At 41.0% G+C, this 27,699-nt stretch overlaps 5 protein-coding genes across 6 annotated transcripts; 4 read left to right on the forward strand and 1 right to left on the reverse strand.

Moving 5' to 3' along the window:
* LOC111596536 (protein gone early) lies at positions 1-27,393 on the reverse strand. 2 transcript variants are annotated; one of them, XM_023310806.2, is made up of 11 exons: positions 27,100-27,393; positions 19,998-20,408; positions 19,065-19,400; positions 18,835-18,999; positions 2,919-3,182; positions 2,706-2,857; positions 1,695-1,822; positions 1,053-1,616; positions 859-981; positions 290-793; positions 1-191 (listed from the first exon to the last, which is right to left on the reverse strand). In XM_023310806.2, the coding sequence occupies exons 2-11, from the start codon at positions 20,311-20,313 to the stop codon at positions 104-106; spliced, it is 2,640 nt and encodes an 879-aa protein (XP_023166574.2). In that variant the 5' UTR covers positions 20,314-20,408; positions 27,100-27,393; the 3' UTR covers positions 1-103. The 2 variants fall into 2 exon arrangements, with proteins under 2 accessions (XP_023166574.2, XP_023166573.2); XM_023310805.2 differs by having other exon boundaries at positions 19,065-19,415.
* On the forward strand, positions 5,179-6,747 carry LOC111596537. The gene is made up of 3 exons (XM_023310808.2): positions 5,179-5,379; positions 5,450-6,260; positions 6,342-6,747. Exons 1-3 carry the CDS (start codon positions 5,365-5,367, stop codon positions 6,662-6,664), a joined length of 1,149 nt encoding a protein of 382 aa, XP_023166576.1. The 5' UTR covers positions 5,179-5,364; the 3' UTR covers positions 6,665-6,747.
* LOC111596558 lies at positions 9,576-10,298 on the forward strand. The gene has a single exon (XM_023310832.1). The coding sequence runs from the start codon at positions 9,576-9,578 to the stop codon at positions 10,296-10,298; it is 723 nt and encodes a 240-aa protein (XP_023166600.1).
* LOC111596557 lies at positions 12,962-13,585 on the forward strand. Its single transcript, XM_023310831.1, has one exon. It carries the CDS (start codon positions 12,962-12,964, stop codon positions 13,583-13,585), a length of 624 nt encoding a protein of 207 aa, XP_023166599.1.
* LOC111596528 (P17/29C-like protein DDB_G0287399) lies at positions 17,282-18,615 on the forward strand. Its single transcript, XM_023310798.2, has 3 exons — positions 17,282-17,296; positions 17,400-18,243; positions 18,308-18,615. Exons 1-3 carry the CDS (start codon positions 17,282-17,284, stop codon positions 18,613-18,615), a joined length of 1,167 nt encoding a protein of 388 aa, XP_023166566.2.
* Positions 27,394-27,699: the final 306 nt, after the last annotated feature.

The following is a 27,699-nucleotide window of genomic DNA, read 5'->3' on the forward strand; positions in this document are numbered from 1 at the left end:
TATGTGTGTGCGTGTGTTTGTTTGTAAAAAAAAAGTACAATAAATATGTTGCTGAGCTAAGGAATTGTACACATAGTATGGAGACATGCGGCAAGTTGTGCCCTCACAGCAAATTGGAGCAGCTGACCTCGGAGGCGGCACAGTTCGTGGAGCGTGGCAGGAATTGTATGTGCTGCCAGGTAGCATTGAAGCTGCATCAAATAGAAAGAGACAATCAGATATACGGAAGAAAGAGAGATAGAGAGAGATTAGTGAGAAGATCTACACAGCTAAGGCCAACAGCACTTACAGATAGCGCTCGGCCAACTGCCGCTCCACATGTGGCTTGATGCGCGCATAGTCCTTGTCCGCAATCGTGGTACTGCAGTGCTGTTGCATATATGCGAGCGTGAAGAGCTCGTTCTCATTGTAGGAGCGCAGGCCGGGCACACGCAGCCGGCGGGTCAGTCCCAGAGCCTCATAGGTGACCGCCTGATCGATGCCGGCTCCCTGTATAGCTGTGCCCGCATCGATGGCTGTCACAAAGCTGCTAAGCGCTCGCGCTGCCGTTCGAGCTGCGCTTAGCGTCACATGGAAACTCTTCAGCGCCTCCGGCGAAAACGTGCGCAGCTCATGAACGAGATGCGGCGGCTGGCCGGCGGACAGACAACTGATATCCGGCTTGGCATATTCAATCTCAGGCACCGCATCGCTTATGTCCGTGCTCTGGGCATTGAACTGCAGCAAAAAGGTCGGAAAATTGTTGATCAGCGCCTCCAGAATGTCCGTGCCAATGCGCGCAAAATTCACAGCCCTGCACAGGTTGGAGAGGTGGGAGAGGTTGATAACGAAGGAGTTAACCAATAGCGAAATACCTACACAGGATAGCGATAGTCGTAGTAGTTGTTGTTCACCAGCACGCGCGAAATGAGCAGCATGTTCAGCTTGTTCGAGTAGGCAATGGGCTGTGGGTGTTCCATCGTGTACATCTCGGACACAATGCTGAGAGAAGGAAATGATGGCGATTAGCAAGATGCGGGTATGGTATGGGATCAGGCCTGTTGTATACTTACACATCCAGCATGCCCAACGTTTTCAGCTTGTTCTCCATGCGCGACCGCCGGAAGGTCCAAATGGACTCCAAGTGCTCGACAAAGTTTAGGTTACTCAGCAGCAGATCGTTATAGTAGTTGCTGATGTAGTCCGGCTGGTCGAGCACTTCGCTGGGTATGCCAAACTGTAGCCGCATCTCGGCTAGCTTCTTGTGCATAAACTGTCGAGCCGTCGGCTCCAGCCAGCTGGCCTGCGCCAACGAATCCTGCAGCTGATTGCGCAAGCTATAGAACATCAGCTGGAGAAACTTTTCGTTGCCAATCGTCTTGTTTAAGCCGGATGGCTCGTGGCTCCGTATGCGAGACACTCCCTCAAACTGCTGCTTGGGCGGCTGCTGCTGCAGTGCGTCCACGGCAAAGGGCACCCAGTCGCGAACCACCTTGCTGCAGAAGAGCCAGCGCGGATAGGTGGCCGTCCGTCCATAAATAGCATGATCAAAGTGCTCCGCCAGCGTGCGGTACTCCTTTGACAGATGCGGCAACATTTGACGTGCCAGCGACCAGATGATAAAGTTGTTAATGGGTCTGCTCACAAAACAAACAAATAACAAACAATTATTATATATTGTGTCTATTAGATAAGGTCTCTTAATGCCGACTAACTTTTTGTCTGACGTCGAGATAAGCGTGGACAACTCGTGAAACACTTCCACATCACGCACCAGCACTTCCGTCTCCTCACTGATCCGCGTGTTGGGAAAGATGGCCTGCAGAGACTCCAGAATGGGCAGCTGTGCCAATAGAAAGACAAAAGATATTAGATGCATATACATAGAGAGAGTAGTAGAGATATTGGAATCTAGTCCCTAACGTTGCCATCTGATCTGAGGTAGCTGCAATTGAGGCGAAGATTACTAAGCCATGTTACGCTGATCTAACCCAACACCAATATGCATAACCATTTACAATATTATATATATATTATATATTATTAAGAAGGTCTTGGCCAAATTTAGTTTATCCCATTGCACTATTGACTTATGAAAAATAGATGCTTTTCAATATTGAAAATGGTCTATTCTATAGATCCCATAAAATGTGAATCAAAGATTTTCACAGACTTTCAACTTAGAAGTAGAGAATCTTGTACCAGAATATAATTATATGCATATCTGTCGTATTGCTATAATATTGCAGATAGATATACAGAAAGTTGTTGCTGAATGAGAGCAAGATTTCGGCTGAGGTGATTCAGACAGGGTTATTAGGATTCTCAGAGAATGAAGGCAAGGCGACTAAAAATGGGACTCTAACACTAAACTTGGAATGGAAAGTGATCAAATTGACGCAATTCCGACACAGACCGGGTCGGATTACTATCCAAATTAAGGAGGAAATCGAGCTAAGCGGATATGGATACATCTATAAACTTGCATACATGTCATATTTGATCAGTTGATCAAAAGAAATATAGCTATGCAAACATATACTATTTGCCAGGGGTAGAGTCGGTAAATGTCGTATAAACCAGTTTCGCAGCGAGTTGAGAGAACTTTGTGCAACTAAAATGCCAAAGTGCTATCTAACTATGAATCAATTAGTATGCTGTCAAATTGATTTGAAACTAGTTTTCGACAGTAATTGGGGAATCACAGTGTCTGGCAGAGTGTTTACCGATGGCGCGATGCTCTTCAGCTCTGCCAGGCGGAGCAGTTTGTTCTGCTGGCGCTCGCCGCTTCCCTTGGCTGACTCAATGTGATGCACTATGCGCCGCTCGTAGTGGAAAATGTCATCTGCAAACAGATCTGCCTCGCGCGACACGATGCCTGTAAAGATGCGAATGCATTAAGAATTGATCTCCGACTGGGTGATCATTCAAGTGCTTACCCATATTGATGGCAAAGTCGCGCAGGAGCAGCTTGTAGCCGCGCACGACTTCCTCGTCGGCATCCGGGCCATAAAAGAACTTGTCCGGCAGTCCCACGTCGCCCTCGTCCAGGGTGATGACGTAGTCGTAGGGCACATTATAGCTGTTCTCCACGCTCACACGATAGTAGGGAAAGATGCCAAACTTGGTTTGCAGCAATTTTAGGGCATTCTTGTACTCCCAGTTCTGCAGTCGATTCGTGGCCGAAATCGCCTGCCAACCACCTAAAACATTAGAAAGAGGAAGACAATTAGTATGATGCGGTAATCCAATATCCGGAGGAATGACCCATCACAGCTTCACCCTACCCCCTCCCCACCCCCTATCGTCGATGGCAACATCGAGCGGCGCTAATGAAATTCGACTGAAGCACAAAATATGAAATTTGGCACAACTTATGACAACTTCCATACAGATGCATAGACATATTAGAGCATTGCGATCTGTCACACACAATATGTGTCTGCGTCTCTGTGTGTGTGTATTTTTGGGTTTATAGCAATTAAAAGCGCTAAAATGTTTGCCTGCAACGTCTTGGAAATTTCAGACCATCTTGCAGTCATAAAAAATTCGAAAATCAGTTTAATAACAACAATTTATATCATAATGGGCAACCCTGGCTTTTAAATGCCCTATCGAAGATAGCATGTTATCATTTATGCTATATACTTTGCTATAATAGTATATGAGAGTAGAAAACTATACTACTATGTGAGTAAATAAAAGTAGAATGATATGCTATAATAAAAGTAGAATGATATGCTATAATAATTTTATAGTAAAATACTATGCTATAATAGTATTTCATAGTAGAATATTATGCTATAATAGTAAATGACATTAAAATACTATGCTATAATAGTATTTTATAGTAGAATATGATGCCATATTTGTATTTCATGATAGATAATTTTGCTATAATCGTATTTTATGATAGAAAACTATTCTGTAATAGTATTTTATACTAAATAATTGTTATAATTGTATTTTATGGTAGAAATCCGTGCTATAATAGTATTTGATAAAAGAAAACTATGCTATAATAGTATATGAAAGTAGATTACTATCTTATAATAGTAAATGACACTTGGATACCGTGCTATGCTATAATTATACTATGCTATAATTATATTTCATAGTAGAAGAATATGCTATAATATTATTTCAGAGTAGAATGTGCTATAATAGTAAATGACAGTGTAGAGTACTATGCTATAATAGACAGTATTGTATAGTGACTATAGTGTAAAAGTATTTCATAGTAGATAATTATGCTATAATAGTATTTTATGGGGGAAAACTATGGTATAATAGTATTTGATAAGAGAATACTATGCAATAATAGTATATGAGAGTAGAATATTATGATATAATTGTATTCCATAGTAGAATAATATGCTATAATAGTATTTCAGAGTAGAATACTAGCTATAATAGTAAATGACAATGATATGAAAATCTGTTGGGATAACAAAGAGAATCAGTTCAGCCAACAGGCTAAGCATATTTCCTTCCAAAACTATAAGGATTTGAGAAAAATCTGGGCTTATGGATAATCGAAACTCAACGAAACGATGTTAAGTTCTGTCATATTTCTTGGCTGGAAGCCAAGACAAATACTCTTCCAGCCTATAGCCTGGCGAAGTCGATGCATATAAAATTCCTCAAAATCTCGATTTGAGGACTTTTCAGAATGAAATTTTATATCTGAATATTTTCGACTTATGTTGCTCATATGGCTAAGAACTTTGGGCAGACTTCCGATAAGAATTGTTCAAAAACACTATAAGAAATTGTGCAACTATTCAATAAAGCGTTCATGCCACAGATAGTATACATTTCAGATAAACCTATCTATCTAAAGAATATACTTTCCATAGTATGAATAGTATGACAAATGGTTTTACAATTTCTTATGGTATTTTTCGACAACTCTTATCGGAGGTCGGACTCGTCCACCTAGAATAATCAATTTTGTTTAGGAGGACAAAGACAGAGACAGAGTGGGAATCCGGTTGATCGATTGAATTGGTGGACAGGGCCAAGTGGCATCATGCAGCTGATGGCATGACATTCGATCAACTAGCGAACACACACATTGGGCTCGAGTTTGTCAGCTGTGTTTGCAGCATTAATTAGCGTCTGCGAGGCGAAAAAAAGTGAGATAAAACCCAAAGTCTAATTCTCTAGGTCCGTGCTAGCCGGATTTGTGTGGTGTTATAGTTATATTTTATTTTAACAATTTATTGCAAAACAATGCGAGCAACTTAATTAACTTCAATTAAAGGCAACCAGCGACACTCTCTATATAAACTGAGCGCTGTCTCCGAAGAAGGCATCAATCCAGTGCAGCACCTCCAGCACTCAGCTTCTATCAAATTCAATCGTGTCCACGTTGCAAACAACATGAACAAATTTATGGTAAGTCAGCGTCTGGTGAACTGGATAGTGCTTGAGACGAAAGTGATCCAATGATATAATCCATTTGCAGTTTTTGGCCTGCCTTGCAGTGCTCGGCTGCAGTCGCTGGGCAGCGGCACGTCCTGATCTCAGTCGTCAGTCCTACCGCTATGACATCGGCCAGAACGACAATTTGGTATCTGGGCCATTGGTCACAACATCCACTTCGTATCAGCCAACAGCATCGGGCACCACCTACTACAATAGTGCACCCTCTGTGGGTCAGCTGACGACGGTTGCGGGCAACGTTGGCTTTGGGCCCTCCGCTCAAGTGAGCGGCGTTCAGTATTCCGGCAGCACCAGCTACTCCAGCGGAATCAGCGGTGGCGGCATCAGCGGTGGTGGCATCAGCGGTGGTGGTGCCGTTGCCAGTGGCGTCTCAACGAGCAGCAGCACCTACACCGGTGTTGTCAACGATCATATTGGTCTGGCTGGCATTTACCCAGGACCCGCTGTCAACTATAAGGAAGAGGAGGAATACATCAGCCATTTGGCCAACTTCCAGACACCAATTGTCAGCAAGCACTTCTATCTGCACACCGCGCCCGAGGATCACGATGAACAGCAGATCGTCCGTTATGTGAATGTTGGCAAGCCAAGGAAGAACTATCGCGTTGTCTTCATCAATGCACCCACATCGACCACCAGCAAGGCCAAGATCATTGCCAACGTTGCCCCAGTCGAGGACAAGACTGCCATCTATGTGCTGTCCAAGAAGTCGAACGCTCTCGATGTTAGCGCCGAGGTGGTCACACAACGTCCCGTCAACAACAAGCCCGAGGTTTACTTCATCAAGTACAAGACACCCGCGGAGGCAGCTCATGCCCAGCGCACCATCCAATGTAAGTTCAGCAACAGATTGAGTAGTCGGTAAAGGCGACACTAGGCAATCCAATCATTCTCTGTTTTCGTTTCTCCTTTAGCCAACTACGACACCTTGGGCGGCAGCTCGAGTTTCAGCGATGAGGGCATTGTGCCAACCTCCTCAGTCATCAATGCCCTGGGTGACAACGGCGCCTCCGGTGTGGTCAGTAATGGCTCCGGCGGTGTTAGCATTATTGGCACTGGCGGTGTACCCATTGCCGATTCCGGTGTCGGTGTTGGTGTTAGCTCCAACGACAATGTCCAGATCGGTGTGAACGCTGGCAGCAACGGCCAGGTGGCAACCGGCACTTCCAATGTTGGCACCAGCATCATTCAGACCACATATCTGCCCGCCAAGCCCATCAGATCCGTCAAGTACTAGACGTGCCATCTGCATCGTAACCTATCAAACCATGCCCAATCATCTGGCCAGCTCCTCGATAGCTGCTCGGACCACAAACACACGCCCGACTCTTGCTTCTAATTGAATAATCCATGGCGATTATTTTCTTAGAATATATTAATCTTAACTCTTGCGATATTCATTTTAGATACTTTTGCGATTGATGCAAAAAAAATGAAAACTAATTTTTTTTCTCAATTTTTTTTTAATAAAATATAAGGATTTCTTTAAGCATTCAAAAAATGTAAAAGCTGAAGTTTTGTTTTTGAGCTGAGGATATGGGAAGTTGTATGAATAAGAAAGGCGAAGAAAGTCAAAATTTGGAATCAACAATGAAGACATCATAATTTATTTTAGAAACTTAATATAATTAACAAATAAGACGTTCGGTGTATGGCACAAGCAGGTGACCAAATGCCACACCACACCTGCTGCCCGTCTTCACCTGCGCGATCCACTTAACTAACTATTTGGCAAGCTCTTCATAATTGTTGAAACTGCATTGAAAACTATAGAAAATCAGCAGAGCAAGACCTGCTAGAGCTGGAGCGACCACCAACCGAAAACCGATGGCAAATAAATTAGCGTCTTTATATAAAAATAGATAAATAAATAATAATAATAATGAGAAGAAGAAGAAGAAAAACAAACTAATACAAAAACAAAGCTGTATCAAAATCAACGCGCTGCAAGGTCGATTCACAAATGCAACGCATTAAAATTCCACAAAGTATTACAAACTATATATATATATATGTGTGTGTATATATATGCATACATATACATATACATATATATATATATATATATTTGAGTCGAGTGATGCTAACAAATTTATGATCAAATATATGGATTACAACGCTGGCAGCCTGGTATTTGGCTACCTGGTATTTGGCATCTATCTATATCTTGTATCAGAAAGCATCTGCATATTAATGCGGCGCGATCTTTGCATAAAGATAATCACACCTACTAAATAAAACGATACGATCTGTTGCCAGTGAAGTCTGGTCGAACATTTGTCCCTCGGTTTTTACTGTCAGCGCTCATAAAATGTTACATAAATTATTTCGCGGAGGCTTTCGGGTCGATCGGTTCGTGCGGTTCGGCGACATCCAAAAAAAGATATGAAATTATGGATATGGAATGCCTAATTGATAATTATCGTTTTGTTCGCCTTTGAATCATCTGAGCGCGAGCTGTTTATAACTAAATTAGTGGATCAGCCGCTAGATATCTGTCTCACTCTTAGCTTTATGCTCTGCCATCAATCAATGCTCATCAATCATCAATCAGTTCATCAGCTGCACGAGCTTGACAAATTATGTTTTGTGATCGACCTCCAGGCCACGGCCCAGCGCCAGAGGTGAATGTGTCGCATCTTCTGATTTTTCTTTGGATTTCTGAACTCAATCTGTCGCCTGGCTGACTCATCGACCTATTGTTGATTGGCTTGGGAGGCCACCATCTAAGGCAATCGCCAACACTCAAGACTAACAGCTGACGAATAAACATAATTGGACATTTGGCCAGCATCCGATCAAAGCTATGGAAAATCCAAGCCAAACCACTCTTTATATAGTCAAATATAAACGCATTTCGATTATTCAATTTACCATAATATTTAGCTAAAGGTCATGACATACGAAATATGTATTTGAAATATAATATACATAGAATGTATTGTATATGGAGTTTATGGTATATTGTTTATTTTTCCTTACACATTTCTATTATCCTGAACAATGATTACAAACAACAAGTTCGACTTAAACCATAGAAATCTGATCTAACTTGTCCAGATTTATAATATTAAAGAAAAATTCTATATATTATGTATATATACTGAGATACAGACTAGTGGTTCACATATTCGCATATTAATTGTCCTCGATCAGATAGTCCCATTAATATTGAGATGTATGAAACCATCTTTTAACTGTTTCAAATTTGCAAGTTAATCGATCAGCAATGTGATGGGCAGGCCAGAAAAACCCAGCAAACTAGTTTCGTTGAGCAAACTTTTGGCGATTGATTTAGAGGCCTAGAGTCAAAGACAGAGGCCGTTCAGGTGCCGTTTAATTAGATGCAAACAGCCAGCAAAGCCTACAGAAACTGGCAAAAAAAACTTTCTGTTTATCGCCGGACAATCTATGGATCTATTAATAATCTACTCAGCTGTGAGGCTAGCGCAGCAGTCAAGTTCAATGCCTAAACTGCCAAAAAGATACAGATATAGATACAGAGACATGCTAGATGTACGAATATATATTATATACATATATATATGTATTATACGAGACAGAAAATGAAGAGGCAAGCGGCTATTGTTATAGCGATCTATGGGCTTTATTCAAAATGTAAACCATGGCTTATATGCGCTGCATATAAGAATCAGCCACGCCCCAAGCGCTGTTGCTGAGCCAACTGGCGGCACATCCGTGAGATACATTTGTGCATTTGAGAGATTTGAATACATTTTTGGTAGCGTTCGCTGCTTGAGCCTATCTTGAAAGCGAGTTCACTCTATGAACATGTCCAAATTGTTATTGCCGTGTGCCAAGCTGACTAACAGCTAAGCAGCGCTGCTGCTGCTGCTGCTGTTGCTGATGCTTTTACTGATGCTGATGCTGCTGTTGCTGTTGCTGATTTACATAAATTACAACAACAATCGGATAACTGATTGCGCCGACAGCGCAGCCAGCGGCCATAGCCGATCTGGAAAGCAGCGCATATAAGCCAAGTGGAGCGCCAAGAAATGCAACCATTGCCCTCAAGCAAACCAAACCAAAACGTACTCAAACGAACGCGACGCGATAGCGATATCAGCAGCATTCAAGGATTACCACAAGGATAACTCATACAACATCAACAAAGCACAACAAACATCATGCGTTCCATAACAGCTCAATTAGTGTTCGGCTGCGTGGTCACCCTGCTGGCACTGGCCCAGGCACGTCCTCAGTACGGCTACGAGCAGCCTGGTGAACTGCTGGTGGGTGGCGTTGGCCTGCTGGGCCCTGGCGGGCCGGTGGTGGGTCAGCGGCCGCAGGTGCATCGGGGCGGCGACAAGTATCTGCCACCGGCTGCCACAACACCAGCGCCCATCATCAACAAGAAATTCTATTTGATATCGGCGCCTGAGGAGCGCGGCAACGATGGCAAAGTGAAGCATTTGGTGCTTGGCAGGCCGCAGAAGAACTATCGTGTGGTGTTCATCAAGGCGCCAGGCGGCGACAACGGCAATGTTAAGTATACAGCCGAGTTCGCACCTCAGGAGGAGAAGACTGTCATCTACGTGCTGAGCAAGAAGGACAACGATTTGAATGCCGGCGATATTGCTACACCAGCACCGACACAGCCCAGCAAGCCGGAGGTGTTCTTCATCAAATATAAGACCGACGAAGAGGCCAACCAGGCCCAGAAGGAGATCCAAGGGCAGTACGACAAGCTGGGCGGCACCAACGAGTTCCAGGAGGATAACAATGCGCCCATCACCTCCGTCATTGGCAGTCTCGAAGGCCTCAATCCCGATGGCAGCTACAACTACCGCCAGATCAACCCCACCAGTCAACCCACTGCCCAGTATCTGCCCAGCGCCCTGAACCTATAAGCCTTCACATCACGGAATGGAGACTTGTCCGCCCATATTCTACACCCGCCACCCTCTCGCCACACGCACACCGACCTCAGTCCTTAACTTTTAATAACTTGTTATTATGTGTTGTTTAGTTTTAAGCACATTTTTTTGTCGACTTTTTTTTGTTTTTGTTTTCGTTTTTAAAATAAATAAATTAACTGTATATATAAAAAGTACGCAACGTTTTTGAAGAGATACTTCTTTGGGTAAGGTCGCGTAGTTTCCGCGCTATAAAACGCCATTTAAAAAATTAATAAAAATGCCATAAATAAATTGAAATGTTGCTTAAAGCAAGCCAAGCAGCTAATAAAGGTCCGAAGCGGCCCAAAGCAAAATGCTCAAATGCAAATCAACGATTCAAACGTCCAAAAGTTCGACAGTCAACAAAGCGCCCGGCGCCCAAAATAGCTCAAAATTAGCTTAAATGAAGTGAGAAATCAAAATAAGCACATCAAATTTAATTATAATTGAATCAAACAACGCATCTCTTACTTCGAGCGATCGTTAAACTGACGCCACATGACAAAATATGACGTCGATGTTGAATGTTTAGACGCAGAGACGAAAACCAAATGCATGAATATGTATGGACTAAGAGAAACAGAGAGAGAGAGCGAGAGATAAAAAAAGAGTGAGAAAGAGGGAAAATGCTTTGGAACATTATTTCCTTAACAGATGGATAGATAAAGAGATCCATTAACTGATGAATGTGGCCTAATTGAGTACAGCATACAGACGCAGTTGAACCACATTAAATGATGATCGTAACATAACTGATTATAGCTAGACTAAGAGCTTTATACATCACTTATACATCAAAATGTGTATGGAGGTCATATGGCATATAGTAGGAGGTGCAGTCAGCAGTTAAATCAACTGTCAAATTTGCATATCTCTATTCAAATATTTGAAAGTTTGCGAGCTGCTGTCAGCAGTTGGCACGAAGTTAAGGCAACTGTTAAAATTTGCATATCTGAAGGTTTGCAGACTTTAGGTACTTAAATAGTTTTCAGGATTGCCTGATTTGTCTATCACATAACAGACATCATAATCAAGTTGCCATCCTAAACATTGGATGTTCCACGTCACGTCGGACTATGAGAAAATGGTATCTTATGGGGCAGCCTTGGCTGCTAGCATAATCCGTTCTGCAGCTGCTGTCCTGTCTATAGATTTATCTCATTTGGCAAGAGTCTAGCTAGTTACCTGAACTATTTTAGGCTAGAAATATCAACGTAGTTTAGTCTTTGCACACTTACTTAAGTGCTATGAATATTTAAAGTTGTGTTCATTAGAATAGTAGTGTTGCACTGCACAAAACATAAGCCAATTGAACAAGATCTGCGTTCTGTAGGAACATTGCTTAGCATAGAATGAAAAGAAGAGAATTTAAGAAAAATGTATATATTTTTATATTCATGTGCCTATATATATTATATTTTAGTTTAATTATTAGGCAAAAGAAAAATTCGTTCAGTAGCCATTCTGGAATATCTGGATGGTGCCTGTTGTAGTAGCTCAACTGTTTATCAAATTTGTCTCATCTTTGATACTCTCATCTTAGGATACTCTCATTTATGGAGAGACACAATCAGTAATGTTTCATTAGCTTGAGCCACCCTTGAGCAACCTTCGCGCAGTGAGCTGCGATCAACAAGATCATCTACATCTTTATCAATGTTTTTTCTTTGTGGCTTTGGCTATGGATGGGCAGAAGTGATTTTTCTTAATAAATCAAGTCATAAATCAAATTAGCTGTACCATTTTGCCAAATGCGACATGAAAGTGTGGGAATTACGCGTCAATTTATGCAAATCGATGCGCATCGAGGCCTGCATCGCCGCCGAAATCGATGTCAAGCCAGCTAGTCGTATTCTCAAAAAAAAATAAGAGAAACATATCGTTGTTGATATTTTAATTGTCTCGACTTGTTGACAACAACGCAGCCAAGCCAAAACGAATTAATCTACTAATCAGCTACGAGGCTGCGAAACGCACCAAAAGTTTTCAAATAAACACAAGAAGAAGAAGCAGAAGCAGAAAAGCAATAAAAAAATTTAAAATTTTGGACAAATGCAAGCGCAGATTAGATCACACTAGCTGCCCATTAGTCAAACAAGAAGAAGAAGAAGACGATGAAGAGTTGCGGAGGCGTTGAATGATGCGGCGTAAACTGTGGACAATGACCATACAAGACGTTTGTTTGCTCAGCGATAAAAGATAAATGAGGCAAAACTATGATCTATGAAATTTATGATACGTATATATCTATATATTACGAAATCTTTTTAAATATTATACATATACAGGCAACTCGCATAGTACAGAAAATGTGAGCAAAAAACGTATTCTTCCTGTTGCCCACAAACTAAGATTAGTTGTGCACAACTATTACGTAAATAATCTCCAGATCTTGCTATGAAAATGCTGTAACAACTTGGCTTTTAACGTCTCTTTTGTTTCCACTAATTTGCAGCAAGTTTGTTGCCTAAGTCTTTTGCTTTCCCGCTACTAATTGGCCCAGAAATGTGTGCAAAAACCACGTTAAGGTTCTCCTCAATGTATATATATATATATATATAAATATAGCATGGAGCTGTCAGCTGCCACAAACACTCGTGGCATCCACTGGCAGCATGTTGAGCTTTGTCATATTTTTCGTTGCATTGGAGCTTTTTGGCTGCGGCCTAGCTCAAGTGCCGTCGCGTTACTATTTGCCCCCGGCAGCAGGTGAAAGTCCTACAACGCCAGCTCCGATAATTACCAAGCAGTTCTACACCGTTTCGGCAGCAGAAGATTCAGATGAGCTGCAGCCACGCACCAAGCATCTGGTAATTGGGCGTGCGACGCAAAACTATCGTGTCATCTTCATACGTGCGCCCAGTGCCCACAACGAGGCAGTAAGGTATACGGCTGAGCTGGCACCGCAGGAGGAGCGCACAGTCATCTATGTGCTGAGCCGCAAGCAGCCTGAGCTGGAGTCGCAAGACATTCAAACGCCCCAACAGCAGCTGCAGTCTTCGGCAAAGCCCGACGTCTTCTTTATCAGATACAAGACCAACGAGGAGGCGGCCGCTGCCCAGCGTGAGATTCAAACGCAGTACGACAAGCTCGGCGGCAACTCGGAACATGCGGCGCCCTACGTGGCGCCAGTGCAGTCTGTCATTGGCGCCTCAGAGCCCGCAATGCCGCAAGCAGATTCAGCTAATGAGGGCCAGCTGGGCTACGACTATCGGCGACCGACAACGCGCTTTCATTAAAGAAAAGAGAGAAATAGTGCACACTATGTGTACGTGTGTGTATGTGTGGTGCTGCAGGCGGTTGGGTGGTGTCGAATTAACGATCGACCCATGCGCACCACTAAGTATCTTATTAACATTGCCGGGTAGCAGCATTTGCATAAAACAGATAAGCGTTAAAAATGTAGACAATACCGATTCAAATAAAACTCCACTAATCCAATCCGAGCTATTCACAACAACAACAACAACAACAACAGAAACAACAACAACAGTCATCATGAAACTAGCGAACGCGTAAATAAAAAAGTTCATCTCAACAGCCGCAAAGTGTTTTATTTTTATATTTCGCATACTTTTTGCAAACTTTTATAGTTTGTGCTTTGATTTTAAATTTTATACATAAAAAAGTGTTTTTTTTTTTTGTCAAAGTGCTATGACCCTGTGCCAACGAGGCGGATTAGCGGCTTAAGCCAAGGTAGGGCATATGGACAATGAACAGAGCTAAGGATTCATATATTTGAGACTTAAAAACATTCTTTTAGTTAACAAAGTGTTAGATAATAAGATATATTTCAATATATAATATATATATATAATATATATATATAAATTATATATATAAATTCTTTTATATTTTTTTTACCTCGTTTTTAATTTGAAACAAAAATTCTAACTAGAAAATTATGATTTTGAGATTTGCTTTATAAATTTGTATTGACTTTGCGTTTGCTTCAACACTTTTCAGCCTCGTTTTAAAAATGTATAAGTAAAATTCAAATTGAAAGTCCCGAATAAAGCCTTACACAATTTATAATAGCAAAAGAGCTGAAAAGCTTTCTTTGTGACTTTTCCTCTTGACATAAGAGTCCTTCTCCAGCTTAACTAGAACAAACCCTTCTACAAGATATAAGCATCTTTTATAATTAAAATATATATATATATTAATATAACGAAAAGAATCCTAACCCCTTTCCATTACATGAGCTTGTTCCATGTCAAGCTAGCACCTTCAATCTAATGTTTTTTATTTATAGAAATTTGTAATTTTGAAAACGTAAATTTTGTTCATGATGAACTTAATCTTGATTGACATATTCTGAATTGAGTATCTAGATACAGCGCATTTGGGCTTCGCCGAAGCCCTGAGCCAGCGAACTTCAGTTCAATTTACATAAATTTTGCAAGTAGTTAAATTAAGAAAAAAAGAAGAAATCGAAAAAAGAGACATCAATGCATCTTTTTTATATTTTGGCTTATTCGCAAGCAGCTCGTGTAGATTTATTTGCATTTGCATTTAATTAATGGGATTGTGGAAGCGGCGGCCATATCTGGACATCAACTAGACGACCTTTTTGTGATTGGCAGCCGAACCGAACCGCAAAAGACGGCAGCTATTAATCTTCAAATATGCATAAGAAACTTAAAACAAAGTAAAAAACAAACAAAAAAACAATACAGGAAAAGTTATGCAATCCATATTCCAAGGTCAATGCATTAATTGGCCAGACTAAAACAGTTTCTGTTCTAAGTCATTCGTTTTGGGCGAAGCCATTTGACCCACGCACACACACACCGCACAGTGGGCCTAATTGATATAGATTCGAGCATTAATACTACCGTCTGACTAATAACTATTTTTGGTGGACCGCGGATGCCGTATTCAATCGGCTTCTTTCAAGGTGGCTGCCGCGCATAAATCATAACGTTTTAGCCATATAAAATGTGGTCTTAAGTAAATGCCAGATCGGCCGCTCAAGCCGACAAACCGACAAAGCTCGCCCCAAAGCGCATTCAAATTATGCCAATTATAATGAAACTTTTCAATAATAAATATATAAATAAATATATACAAAACAAATACAATAAAACGACGGTGACGGCGACGCCGACGTTGTGGTTTGGAATTTCTGCTTTTAAACGCAAATGAAATATACAAATGACACAACATAATCGAGGCATCTTTTCGCTGCATACCGCCACCAGCCACTAGCCTTATCAAATGAAAATGGAAATGCTGCAGTTAACAAACGTAGCCAAATACCCGCTGATTTGCTAAGACAAAGTCACGACAAGTATGACCAGTGTTGCGTCTTCATTGAAACACATCGAACTGGCCAGAAAGATCTGGCATTTGGTTAGCTGCATTACATTTCCATTCATTTCATGCAAACCTATTTAGTTTATCTATATATTCAATTTAAATTTCTTTTTATAAATGCCTAGAGTATTGTTAACTCGTTGACTTTATAGCATTTGCTTTAGATATAACCAAGTAAAAAGTCTACAGCTGAGTTAATTATGCATAAAAATACATAAAAGCTCGCAGCATCCTTGTCTAGACATATTTCACTATCAGACTTAATTAAACACTCCAAAGAAGAAGGCGTCTTTATTGTTGGACTTCTCATTCTGCCTTTTACACACTTTCAATATGTATGTTTATAAACATTTTAATTGGTAAACATCAAACTCTGGCTGAGTATGTTTTAGCTGTCCGCGCCAATGAAACAGTCTAGAATTTCAGTAATTATGCTTTGGCCAATGTTTTCTACGAATTTTGAACTCCCGCTTGGGGTTTACACATAATTAAATACTTAGTACGTCAAACAAAAATCCCATTGCGGAAGCTTAGTGTCTATAATCTTCAAGAAAAATCCCATAGAATTTGTTAAGATGGAAAAAAGTTGTATAGAAGCAAAGAACTTGTTGTATTGAACATTTCGAACATGGACAGCAGACAAATTGCGTTCATTAATAATATTATCAGAAGAGAACCAAGGAACAGCCAACCAAGAACGTGCACGCTTACCAGATACCCTATACGACTAACCATAGAACATCAGCTAAAAAAATGTGCTTGAGTGAGTCACTCTACCTATATGATATGTTCAGACAAGTTTCAATTGATTTGAATCTAATCCTGATCCCTGACATAAAAGATGATCCTGTCTGAATGCTACATATATCCTATTACATACTATTCCATACCTAATAAGCTAAGCTATTCAGCAAACTCCAACAGAACACATCGATCTAGAACAATTGACTTCGCGTAATTAGTTTAACCTCTACATGAAAATATAATGATAAAATTGATGCGCTTTCAGCTATTAGCTGCGAATAGACGTCATCAGGCGAGTTCGACGCATAAATTAATTCACCCATCGATCATTTCGAGATCTCAAGGAATTCGCATTTGACTGCAAAGACAAACTGCAACGGAAATTGAAAAGAGATTTTTTTCTTGGAATATTTATCAATGTTTGTTTAAGCTTATACTGCTGCGTTGTCAATGGCCATTGAAGAGTTGCAAACTGATCACTTGAAGCTTTGATTTATGGCCGCGAAGATTAGCAGCAGCAACAGCAACGGCTATCGGACAACAGGTCACATTAAAGGAAGCAAGAGGAGATCGACTGCGCGCTAGAGTGCGAGCAAGAGTGTGAGGCAAACGTTGAGTAGATCATCAAGTCAAATGTCAGAGGTATGTTCGCATAGCCAAATAATTGAGCAATTAATTAGCTACCATCATATAGAAGAAAAAAGTCAACAGCAACAGCAAAAGAAATATGAATTTATGTTGAATATTGAGTATATTGATTAGGGAATCGCTTGGGGGCCCAACTATGCGACTATAAAAGCCCAAACGGCAGCGAGGAGCAGCATCAGTTAATCAACTGAAGCAACTGAAGCCTAACCAATTCTTAATCCAACATGCGTCTATTTGTGGTAAGGCGTAACGGATAGCACACAAGGATTAGCTATCTACCTAACACCTACACCTACACACACGCACACACTCGCACTAACTCACACTCTTGCACACTTTTAGACACTTTGCACACTCTGCGCCTTGGCACACGCCAAGCCACAGGGCTACAATTATGGCAGCGGCGTCTCTGGAACTCTGACCACGACGGGCGGTGGCGGACACGGCACCGGTTTTCTGAGCGCACCCAGCACCAGTCAGAATGTGGCTACCTATGGTCCATTAGGAGCATTCCATGGCGCCGGCGTTGGCTCACTGTTGAGCAGCGGCACCTCTGGCTCCAGCTCTGGTTACAGTTCCGGCTCCAGCTCTGGCTCTGGCTCCGGCTCCGGCTCCGGTTACGGTGCAGTAGGCGGTCGCAGCACTTACAGCCAAGGCAGCGGTAGCGGTGTTAGCTACAATGGTGGACAATCCTCATCAGGCTTTGGCAGCGGCGGCTATGGCAACAGTGCCGCAAGCAGCTTTGCTGGCTTTGGCCAAACGCCCAATATTGGCTTTGGAGGTCTTGCTGGTTACCAGGCGCCCAGCTATCAGCACCAACAGCAGGAAGATCAGCATGTTGCCTTCGAAGCACCCATTGTGCACAAACAGTTCATCACTGTCGCTGCGCCCGAGGAACATGAGAGTCTGGAGCGTGTCAAGCATCTGGTGATTGGCCGTCCACAGAAGAACTATCGCGTTGTCTTCATCAAGGCACCATCGTCGAGCAGTGCCAATGTCAAGCTATCGGCCGAGTATGCACCCAAGGAGGAAAAGACCGTCATCTATGTGCTCAGCAAGAAGGATTCGACCCTGGAGGTCAACGATATCGCCACACCAGCGCCAACCATTCCCAGCAAACCAGAGGTCTTCTTCATCAAATACAAGACCGATGCAGAGGCTTCCCATGCCCAGCAACAGATTCAGGGTAAAGTCTAATCCTTACAACGAGCTTCTAATGACCACTTCTAACGTACATTTTCTTGTCACAGCCGAATACGATCGCATCGAGGGCTCCTCGGAACACACCGATGCTGGCGTGGCACCGGCCCAATCTGTCGTTGGCATTTTGGATTCAGGCAGCAGCGGCATCAGCTCCTCAGCTGGCGGCATTGGCATTGGCTCCTCTGGCAGCCAAAATTTCATCAGCAGTAGCAGCGGCGGTGGCAGTCTGGGTCATGCTGGTGGTCAAGCCATTATCACCAGCACCGGCGGCAGCGGCAGCAGCAGCAGCACCATCGGCCTGGGTACTGTACACAGGAGCGGCCAGACCTCGACATACCTGCCGCCTAGCCATTAGATCAGCTACAGCAGCAGCTAACAATTTTTTTTTTTCTACAATACTTGCAATAGTCTAAACAAAATAATTTTTTTTTTGTACTCCCTAATAAAATTGCTCTCTGAATATAAACAAAATATCTCCGAATCAATCATCTGTAATAGACTCTGATTTGCTAAATTCTAGACACTATAGCCCTCCCTTTGGCGAGTAGTTGCTGCTGTCGTTTGGGCAACTCACCCACAGATTTGATAGCCTGTTTGAGTAGCAGATCCGACTGACTCTTGTCCAGGGCATCGATGTCGCGGCAGTTGCGATAAAGACTGCTGATGGTCGACTCCACGGCGTATGCTCTCTCAGCGACATTGGGCAGCATGGATATGAAGCGATTCAGTTCGTTGAGTTCTGCAAAAGGAATGAAATTAGTCAAAGTGCCAGATGGTTCGAAATGATCGCAGCACAGCTCTTACCCTGATACTCATTGTAAGTCTTGTAGTTCCATTCGCCGCGCTTAATCACATAGTAGTCCCCGTTGGCGTATTCGTCGGCAAAGTTGCCGCATGCCCAGTCGTAAGTCTCGTGGCAGGCGCTCTTTGTTGTATTGGCCCAGAGCAGCAATTGGCGGCTACTCTCGACGCACTCGCGCTGCAGGCAGAGCGGCGCTCGCAAATGAAATGGCACCTCGGGCCAGAATGCCAGCAGCATGATGATAATCACGAGCAGCAGAGCGCACAGGCAGGCGGTGGCCACATAGAGAATGCGACTTTTGCGCGGCAGGCTCATCAGTGCATCAATGGATCGTCGTCCTGGAAGCAGCAACGCTATATATCCAGAAATTCGAACCGCAGCATGCAATGATGATATGTGCAGAAAATATGATTGTGAGTACGATGAATGAGGTGTGATGTATCTACGTTTATGCGCCCTACACGATTGCTTAACTATGTTCTCCCCATTGCAATTTCAAAGAGTTCTGGCTATATATAAATAAGTTCATTACGAAATCGCTTTATTTTCATGATTCTTTACAAACTCAAATAAGAGACTATCTTTCTTCTACACTCTTATCAAAGAACTACAATCGCTTTAAGATTAAACATTGTTATACTCAAGTTCCATACAAAATTGAAATAATTAAACAAAGTTTCCTCTTGTTATCTTGAGATTGAAGACTATCAAGTAAAGGCTCTAGAACGCAACCGTTTTTAATAGAATCTATTTTAGAACCGGATAATGGTATGCGAAATGAAATGAGTCATTATGAGCTGATTGATATTTAAATATGAATACACTGATCGAACCGGGTTCATATTATTTATTAGCGAAGTGAATTCCCCTTTCATTTTCGTCTCTCTCTTTCTTTTTGTTTATCTTAACTGCTCTCATTAGTGTCGCTGCCTCACCTCTCAGTCCATTTGCTGAAGCGTGAGTCGAGTTCGGCGTGTTCGCTGTGGGCGTAACTCCGCCCCCCACAGCACTGACCCCGCTGAGGGCGTCTTGGCGTGCCGCCTCTAGCTCCTTGGGCGTCAGTTCAGCATCATCCATGTGCAGCTTCTGCTGATTGGTGGTCAATGGGGCCGTTTCGCTGCCTTCGATCTGAAGCTTGCTGCCATGGCCAATGCGCTCATCGTCTGGGCCCGTATGCAGCTTGTAGCTGCGATCGTCCACCTCATCGATGGCACAGATTGTCGGCTTATACTTGCCCTGATTCAGGGCCATGCTGTCTCTGAAGCACTCAGTCAACTAAAGATGTCTTCTACGGTTACCAGCTGTTGTCCCAAGTCTGCGCTAATTTAAGCGCATTTTATGCCTCACTGCAAGCAAAATAGAAAAACGGAAATAAATCATTTGAAATCACAGACACTTAGAAGTGGATGGGCGTATTTACGGCTATATGCCTATGCTATATCTTTGTATACGGCAATTTATAGTCGTATATTTGAGTAGTTGCTCGCTCAGTCGGTTGGTCGCATCTTATCGTCAAGCGAGCTTAACGTAACGCTTGATTATCAAAAGATTACCTTGTGGAATGATATACAAGTCGTACAGAAATAAACATTCACTCGCACTCAAAAGGCTATATAGAGCATCGCAGATAAGTCAGAAATCGCACGAAGATAGCGCCCACTCGGTTACTCAGATATGCGCAAGCAAGTGCTGTGTGATGCGTGATATATATATGTATATATAGCTTGTGCATTCCTGTCAACATTTGACTTCTTTTCAATTTTAAATTGACAACAATTGCTGCCAATTTGCGAACCAACTCAGGCAAAGTATTCTCTCTCTCCCTTTCAGTCTCTCTCACTTGCAGTTTTCCGATATAAACCCATCTTTAGATATATATATATATATATATAGAGCGGATTTTGGCTTTATTTCAGTCACGAATGTAATGTGCATAAATTTCAATTGGCAGGTAATTAAGAAAACTCAATATGATCTCTCTGCTAATTGTAATTGCCCATTGACATACAAATCTTGCACATTCATCGTCCATTCAGTTAGTGTTAATACTTTACAGTAGCCACCATCCACCCACTCGCTCGGATTGAGCACGTTATCAAAGATCCTCCCACCCAAAAAGCAGCTCAAATTAATGCCACGCCTTGGAGGCGGATACGCTGCAGTCGTGTTGAATAGCTGGGTCTAAAATAGTTTACAATTTGTAATTGTACTCCCAGTTTGTCATATAATCTGCGAATCAAGCAGCCACCAACTTATGTGCGGGAAAAGTCTTTCTTGGTTATGTGATCTCTGCTGCGTCGATCAGAAATACATATGGCACAAATATGCAGGGTATCTATTTGTTATTTTTAGCTTTTGTTCGTGTAAATGTGCAGCGTATACAACATATAGACTCAATCATCGAGCGAAATCGATAGTCGCCAGTGTTCTGATGATTTATCATGTCACTGCAAAAGTCTGCAAAGCTCCTGTAATCGTGATAAGCGATGGTCAACTTGAAACTTGGGCTGGATTACGAACTGTGGCCAGCCAGAAACAAAAGCCAAAATAAGGCGATAAACAGAAGAAAGGCATTGAAATGGGGCCTATCTTATCGTCCCAGCGATTATTGCTTAATTCAGACAAAGTTGTGCTCATTATTTCATTTTAACCATTCACACTAAGCAATAAAGAATTCGTATATCTCGACGCAAGTGTACGGCAATCAAAGATAATTAGTTGGACTTGCCACATGGAAATATAACTTCAAGATCCCTCCACACTCAAGCCGAATAACTTTTGTTTTATCATTCATTTATTTAATTAAAAATAAATATTATGCATTCGTAATAATTGCGAGGGTTTTGTAAATGAAACCGCAACTAGCTATCAACTATCTCCATCTCTTTCGGTGTCTCTCTAGACCCAAGGGCCACTTCACAAAAACCCATGGCCCAAACGTTGAGTAATAGTCAGATAAGTTATTGTAGTAAGTCCGTTTAAAGTCTAAAGCAAATATGCATCTTACCACATACATAAACATGCACACACACACACACACATACAAGTTAATTTCTAAGCATTCGGTTTCAACATGATATCATCTCGTATAATCATCTAAATGCTATTTCCATTTGTTCGGCAAACAAAAGCTGAGAGCTATGTAAACGTTTGCTCGACTGAATAAGACAAGTGTTAAAAATTGATTAGATCTATCCATTCCTATACATTTCGGGAAAACTTCCTATATATGCATGTATGAAAAAGATTTATTATTGATGTTCAAGTCCAAATCAACTATAAATTGTAATATTTACATATATCACAGCAAACTGAAATGATCTTCAATCATTGTCTATGGCACCTATAATTGCTCTCATAGCTGCCAGCTACGACACGCATTAAGCATAATTTTTATAAAGCTCCAATTTGTTCCGCAATTATTGATTTCCGCATTTTCAAAAGTCAATTTTGCAGTTGTTTATTTACATATATTTATTATGCATGTGATTTTTTCGCACTTTGCGCCTTGAGCTGACCATAGCGCAAAATTTATAGTAGAAAACAATATATAATACTCTTAATAATAATAAATAATGCAAATGCAATATGATTTTTAATGGGTCGCAGCGATGACGGCGACGTCCATCAAAGCAAAAGTGCCGCTGCGGCACTTTGAATAATGGGCACACGACGCTCCAAAACAAGACAAAACACAACTCACTCACACACACACGCACACACACATACTTATTGAGAAATTGAAAGATATATATTATAGCTTGAATTGAAGTTTGAATTGTTAACCGCACAAAATGCTTGATTCGCATTATACATTTGGCTTATGCCCAATTTCAATGAGCTTCCTGCTGTGCTTTGCTTAGCTTAGCTTTTGCGTTGCACTCTTTAAGGCAACAAACAGCTTGCCACGTATACACACATACACACTTGCTGCCCCGTTGCCCCACCGTTCACATTTCAATCCATTTACGTGTTGCGCACTTGGCGATTTCTTCCGCTTTGTCGGTGGTGACAGTTCCATCCCCTTCCTTGCCAACTTTTAATGCCGTTCGTGACGCACTTGCCTTAAAGCTAACTGCAATAATATTAACCGTATGAATAGCGTCTGCTTGATGCTGGGTAAAACTCAAGCGTTATATTTATTATTAAATATTTCAAGATTATTTGCAATTGTAGCTAAAGAAATCTTGCACTGATTTTTTAAAACAAATGCCACTATGGAACTCCCAATTATTAGAAAAACGTCTATTAACAATTAGAATTTAATTCCAAAACAGTTAGGTAAGTCTCAAAAGTTTTGGTGAATCTTTAATGGATGTCAACAATAATTCAGTTCTCAAAATTACAGTCTTACCCCCTATTTGCCACACCACCAATGACATGGAAATTAAATAAATATTTATATGGAATTAACAGTAGATGGGTTTTATTATTTTACCTGCTGTTTCACAACATGCTACATTTCTTTTACTACTCATAAGATAATTAATATTACGTTGAGTACCAAAAGATTCACACACACAGAGACACACTTAGCCCACATTCGGCTGGGACACACCTAGATTGGAATAAATAAAAAAGCCCACATAAGATTCAATTTGCCCTGCCATAAATGGCAGGCATTAGTGGAACTCCATGCAAAGCCAACAATATTTGATTAATTATGTCAAATTGCTGGCGGTCACCGAGCATAAATAAAAAATTGATTGCAAATTTGGACACCTATGGATAATAATAATTACACTGTTTAACATGCTACAGTATTCAGTCATACAGAAAATCACATTTGGCATGGAAATTCAATTTGACGGCGTGTGTAATTGGCTGTTGGATTTGCGCACCTGTCAAACTGATCTGCTATGCACCTGCCCATGAAACGAGCCACAAATTGTATTGGAATACTCTTCATTTAAGGTATTTAAGTTTTTCAATGCGACGTGTACTATGCCAACTTTGTTGACGGACTTCCTTATCCGTTGTCAATTGATTAGCAAATATTTATAATTTATTCGTTTTAATTAAATTTTTTATTGAATAATAGATAATGGAATATCCTAAGATATCTGAGTATAAAAAAATCATAATAAAAAATTTAAATTTTGTTTTGAAATTTATCTCACTTTAGAGTGATTATGATTTAGCATATCTAATGTCATACTATAATTTTCTAAATTTTATTACTTGCTCCACTATAAAAATTTCACCTAGTTGTTGTTGTTGTTGTTGTCGTCGTCTCGTACGTTATTCAAGTTGTGCTATTGACATTTAATTTGGCTTAATGGCGCACCGAACATCGTCGCCCATTATTAAAAAATGTTTCGAGATACTTGACATAACAACAAACAAACAAACAAAAAACAAGTAAAAGTTATCTTGCCTCGAGAGGTCGACGAAACGATACCCATTGATATATATATATATATAAGCCCATACCTATGTATGGCACTGTGTTGCATTACAGGGTATCTCAGTGTTGATATTTCCGAATATTTCATTGTTGCGAAAGTCTAGGCTGGATAACAAATGACTATCTAGTCTATTACTATACAAGTTGATCACATTATTCGACATAGGGCAGCTGCATAGGTGCTTGTATACCCGTTTTAAATGAGTGCTGGGTATAAACAGAAACTACATATTTGACATTTGTATTGGGCAGCTCTGCCCGTCGATAACCTTGCCGCCAGCCTGGCTTGCACAACACCAACACCAATCAGAGCTCCGAATTGCTGTTGTCGTTGAAATAAATGTGTCAACAATTTGTCAGCCTAGTTGTAGTTACTAAGCAGCGACGCCAGCAGCGACGGCGACGACAACTGCGACAGCGCTGTTTACGCTCAGTTGTGCACAAGGCATTGCAAATGTGTTTGATCAGCGACAACTGACAAGAAAACATGCAGCAGAATATTTAAAAAAAAAAAAAAAAAAAAAAAAAATATATATATAATAATACCTACACAAACACTTGTACTCTTACAGTGTACACTCGATATGTTGCACCTGATATAATGAACAGAATATATATATAGATGGTAAATACAAATGCAATAAATTTGTTGTTTATGAATATCAGTATTCAATTTGTTTTTTATAGATTAGAAAACAATAATCAAACAAGGGTGCTCTTGACGGGACTTGTACGACTAGAAAATACCTTTAAAACATTCTACCTAATATATGCATACATAGATAATTTTATAGTGTTGCTGTACTTCGTTGAAAAACAGGTACCAAGTCATAACTTGAGTTTCAAATGGATGCCGATACCGACAGACGAGCACACCAAGATTGATTTAGTTATTGATTCAGATCAAGAATAAATATATTCCATTTGGAGTCTACCACGCCCACTTTTACATACATTTTAGCAATACCACAATACCCCAAGCCCTCAATTGCAAACAGAGCAATGTAATAAACTGATTCAGTTGACAACGTATTTAACGCAACGTAACGTAGCGTAACGTAGCTAAAAATACACTCAACTTTTGATTGTTGCCAAGCTAGGTTTTTAATTTTCAATCCGATTTCAAGATTCCTGTAATCGTCTTTTTTTGCATAAATGGAATCTCACAAATACACTAGCCCATTGATATACATATATATGTATATAATACGCATACAAACGACAACGTGAAAGCGATGACGGTTTTGCTGTTACTTCAAGCGTAAATCAGAAGTTCAAACGCTTAACGGGAAAAGGTGCGGTTAGTTGCCATATTTATGCACATCACTAACACACACGCACCACACACCAAATACTACATATATACATACATATGCATATAGTTAGGCTTGTGTACACTAACCGTAAACGCAGTCCGCAGATGTCTTTGAAACAATAGCAAAATACATAAAAAACCAATTTCCAGCTGTTCTTTGAATACCGACCATTGAATTCCCTTACATTGTTTATTGTGAGCAACGTTTGGTTAATCGTGAGACATGTCTTTATTGCAAATTGGCTCAGCTTGCTTTTATTATTAAGTTATAAATTTTGTAATTAAACTGTATTACCGAAGTTTATTAGGGTGGGATATTGGAATTATCAACGGGCAAAAACGATGCGATAATACGGGCAAAAAGGGGTCACGGCAGTTAACGAGCTATGGGGGCGGGGGAGTCGATGGGTTCAAGTCGTGCGTGAGCGCCACAATGCGCAAATGCAAAGGCAAAAGCAAACGCAGCCACAGCAACAAAAACAGCAAGCAGCACTTGCACATGCACAAAACAACAGAAACAAGAAAGAAAAGGAAAAAGTTAACGGTATGTGAACGCGCGTAAAAGTAACTAAAAGAAGCGGAAACGTCAGCGCTGACAGAGCTAAGCAAAGATCTACATGCACAAACGCACACATATTCACATATACATATGCATATAGAGCACACACATACATACGCGCATGTGCATGCCTGGCCTGTGAACGGTTATTGCGCATCCCTGATCGTTGACGACGCAGCTGCTGTCGACGTCAGCATCAACGCTGTTACGCATTAATTATGGGAATTTTTTTTTTGAAAGCACGCGCACATGTGTCCTGTGTGGGTGGTTGGTAGCAGCATCAACAACCACCAGCAAAATGCACTGTAGCTTCCCAAGCTATAACAACGATACAGTGTTGCTGTCACCATTGCTGTCATTGCGCATACAGAGAATGCACCGCAGCCTCTTAAGCAATGCTATCTCCGCAGCATTGACATTGGCTCTCGCGCTGCTGTTCTTCTTCTTTCTATTTTGTTCTTGTCGCTGGTTTGGCTTGGTTTGGTGACTTGCCGAACCGGTTGTGCCGGCATTTCTCACAAAAAAAAATACAAAAAAAAAACTCACACAAACACAGAGACATATTTTGACTTGTTAACTACGGCTTGGAAGTGCGCTCTCTTTACTCTAAAATGAATGTACTCGCTCCATATTTGTACTTTTGTTGTTTCTTGCATTCCATAACACACACACACACACACACACATACACGACCAATCACATTCACACAAACTCTATGAGCCATATGAAGCTCAGCTTAAACAATTTTGCTTTTACCTTTTATACGAGTTGGTTGTTGTTGTTGCTCTCACTCTCGTTAATTGTATTTGTTGTTTCAAAAGTAATCAGCAAACACTTAGCAACATTTAATTAACATATTAACACACGACGCACTTTAAAGACACGCTAAAAAATTGTTTCGCGTTTATTTTTGTTCTCTTGAATTTTCGCACACTTTATTAAGCTCTCGTAGCCGCGCTCAGCTTAGATTCTCAGACAGAGCTATGAAACTTTCTATACACATATATGTATTCACATACATACACAGTCAAAAAAAACGCACACAAAATTCAAAAAAGAAAACAACAAATTAATATTTGTTGATATTGAATAGAATGAAGAAAAAACAAAGTTACAGTTTTACGCGCACACTGATAGAACCACCTACAAATGCTCGTCAACTGCGTAGCACACGTCGCGCAGCGTTGCTTTCTCAATGAGCACTAAAGTGAAATGTAGAACAAAATGAACGCCGCAATTACCGTTCTATGTATCGTGCGACGTATTCGTAAGTTGAATGCAGTTACGCGCTGCTGGCGCTACATGCAACCGAAGGCGATGCATGTTGTGTTAACTAAAATCTTTTTTAATTAGGCT

This window comes from Drosophila hydei, unplaced genomic scaffold, assembly GCF_003285905.1.
Source record: "Drosophila hydei strain 15085-1641.00,03,60 unplaced genomic scaffold, DhydRS2 tig00000343-arrow-arrow-pilon, whole genome shotgun sequence".
Taxonomy (NCBI): domain Eukaryota; kingdom Metazoa; phylum Arthropoda; class Insecta; order Diptera; family Drosophilidae; genus Drosophila; species Drosophila hydei.

What these genes read in the sequence shown, in the direction of transcription:
- LOC111596528 (XM_023310798.2), top strand. An exon ending in TGCCCAGCAACAGATTCAGG is followed by an intron (nt 18,244 to 18,307) that starts GTAAAGTCTAAT and finishes TTCTTGTCACAG; the next exon opens with CCGAATACGATCGCATCGAG.
- LOC111596536 (XM_023310805.2), bottom strand. Translation starts at nt 20,313, where the DNA reads ATGGCCCTGAATCAGGGCAAGTATAAGCCGACAATCTGTGCCATCGAT. An exon ending in ACAGGCTATCAAATCTGTGG is followed by an intron (nt 3,183 to 18,834) that starts GTGAGTTGCCCA and finishes CTAATGTTTTAG; the next exon opens with GTGGTTGGCAGGCGATTTCG. An exon ending in CAGTTGGCCGAGCGCTATCT is followed by an intron (nt 192 to 289) that starts GTAAGTGCTGTT and finishes TATTTGATGCAG; the next exon opens with CTTCAATGCTACCTGGCAGC.
- LOC111596557 (XM_023310831.1), top strand. Translation starts at nt 12,962, where the DNA reads ATGTTGAGCTTTGTCATATTTTTCGTTGCATTGGAGCTTTTTGGCTGC.
- LOC111596558 (XM_023310832.1), top strand. Translation starts at nt 9,576, where the DNA reads ATGCGTTCCATAACAGCTCAATTAGTGTTCGGCTGCGTGGTCACCCTG.
- LOC111596537 (XM_023310808.2), top strand. An exon ending in TGCCCAGCGCACCATCCAAT is followed by an intron (nt 6,261 to 6,341) that starts GTAAGTTCAGCA and finishes TTTCTCCTTTAG; the next exon opens with CCAACTACGACACCTTGGGC.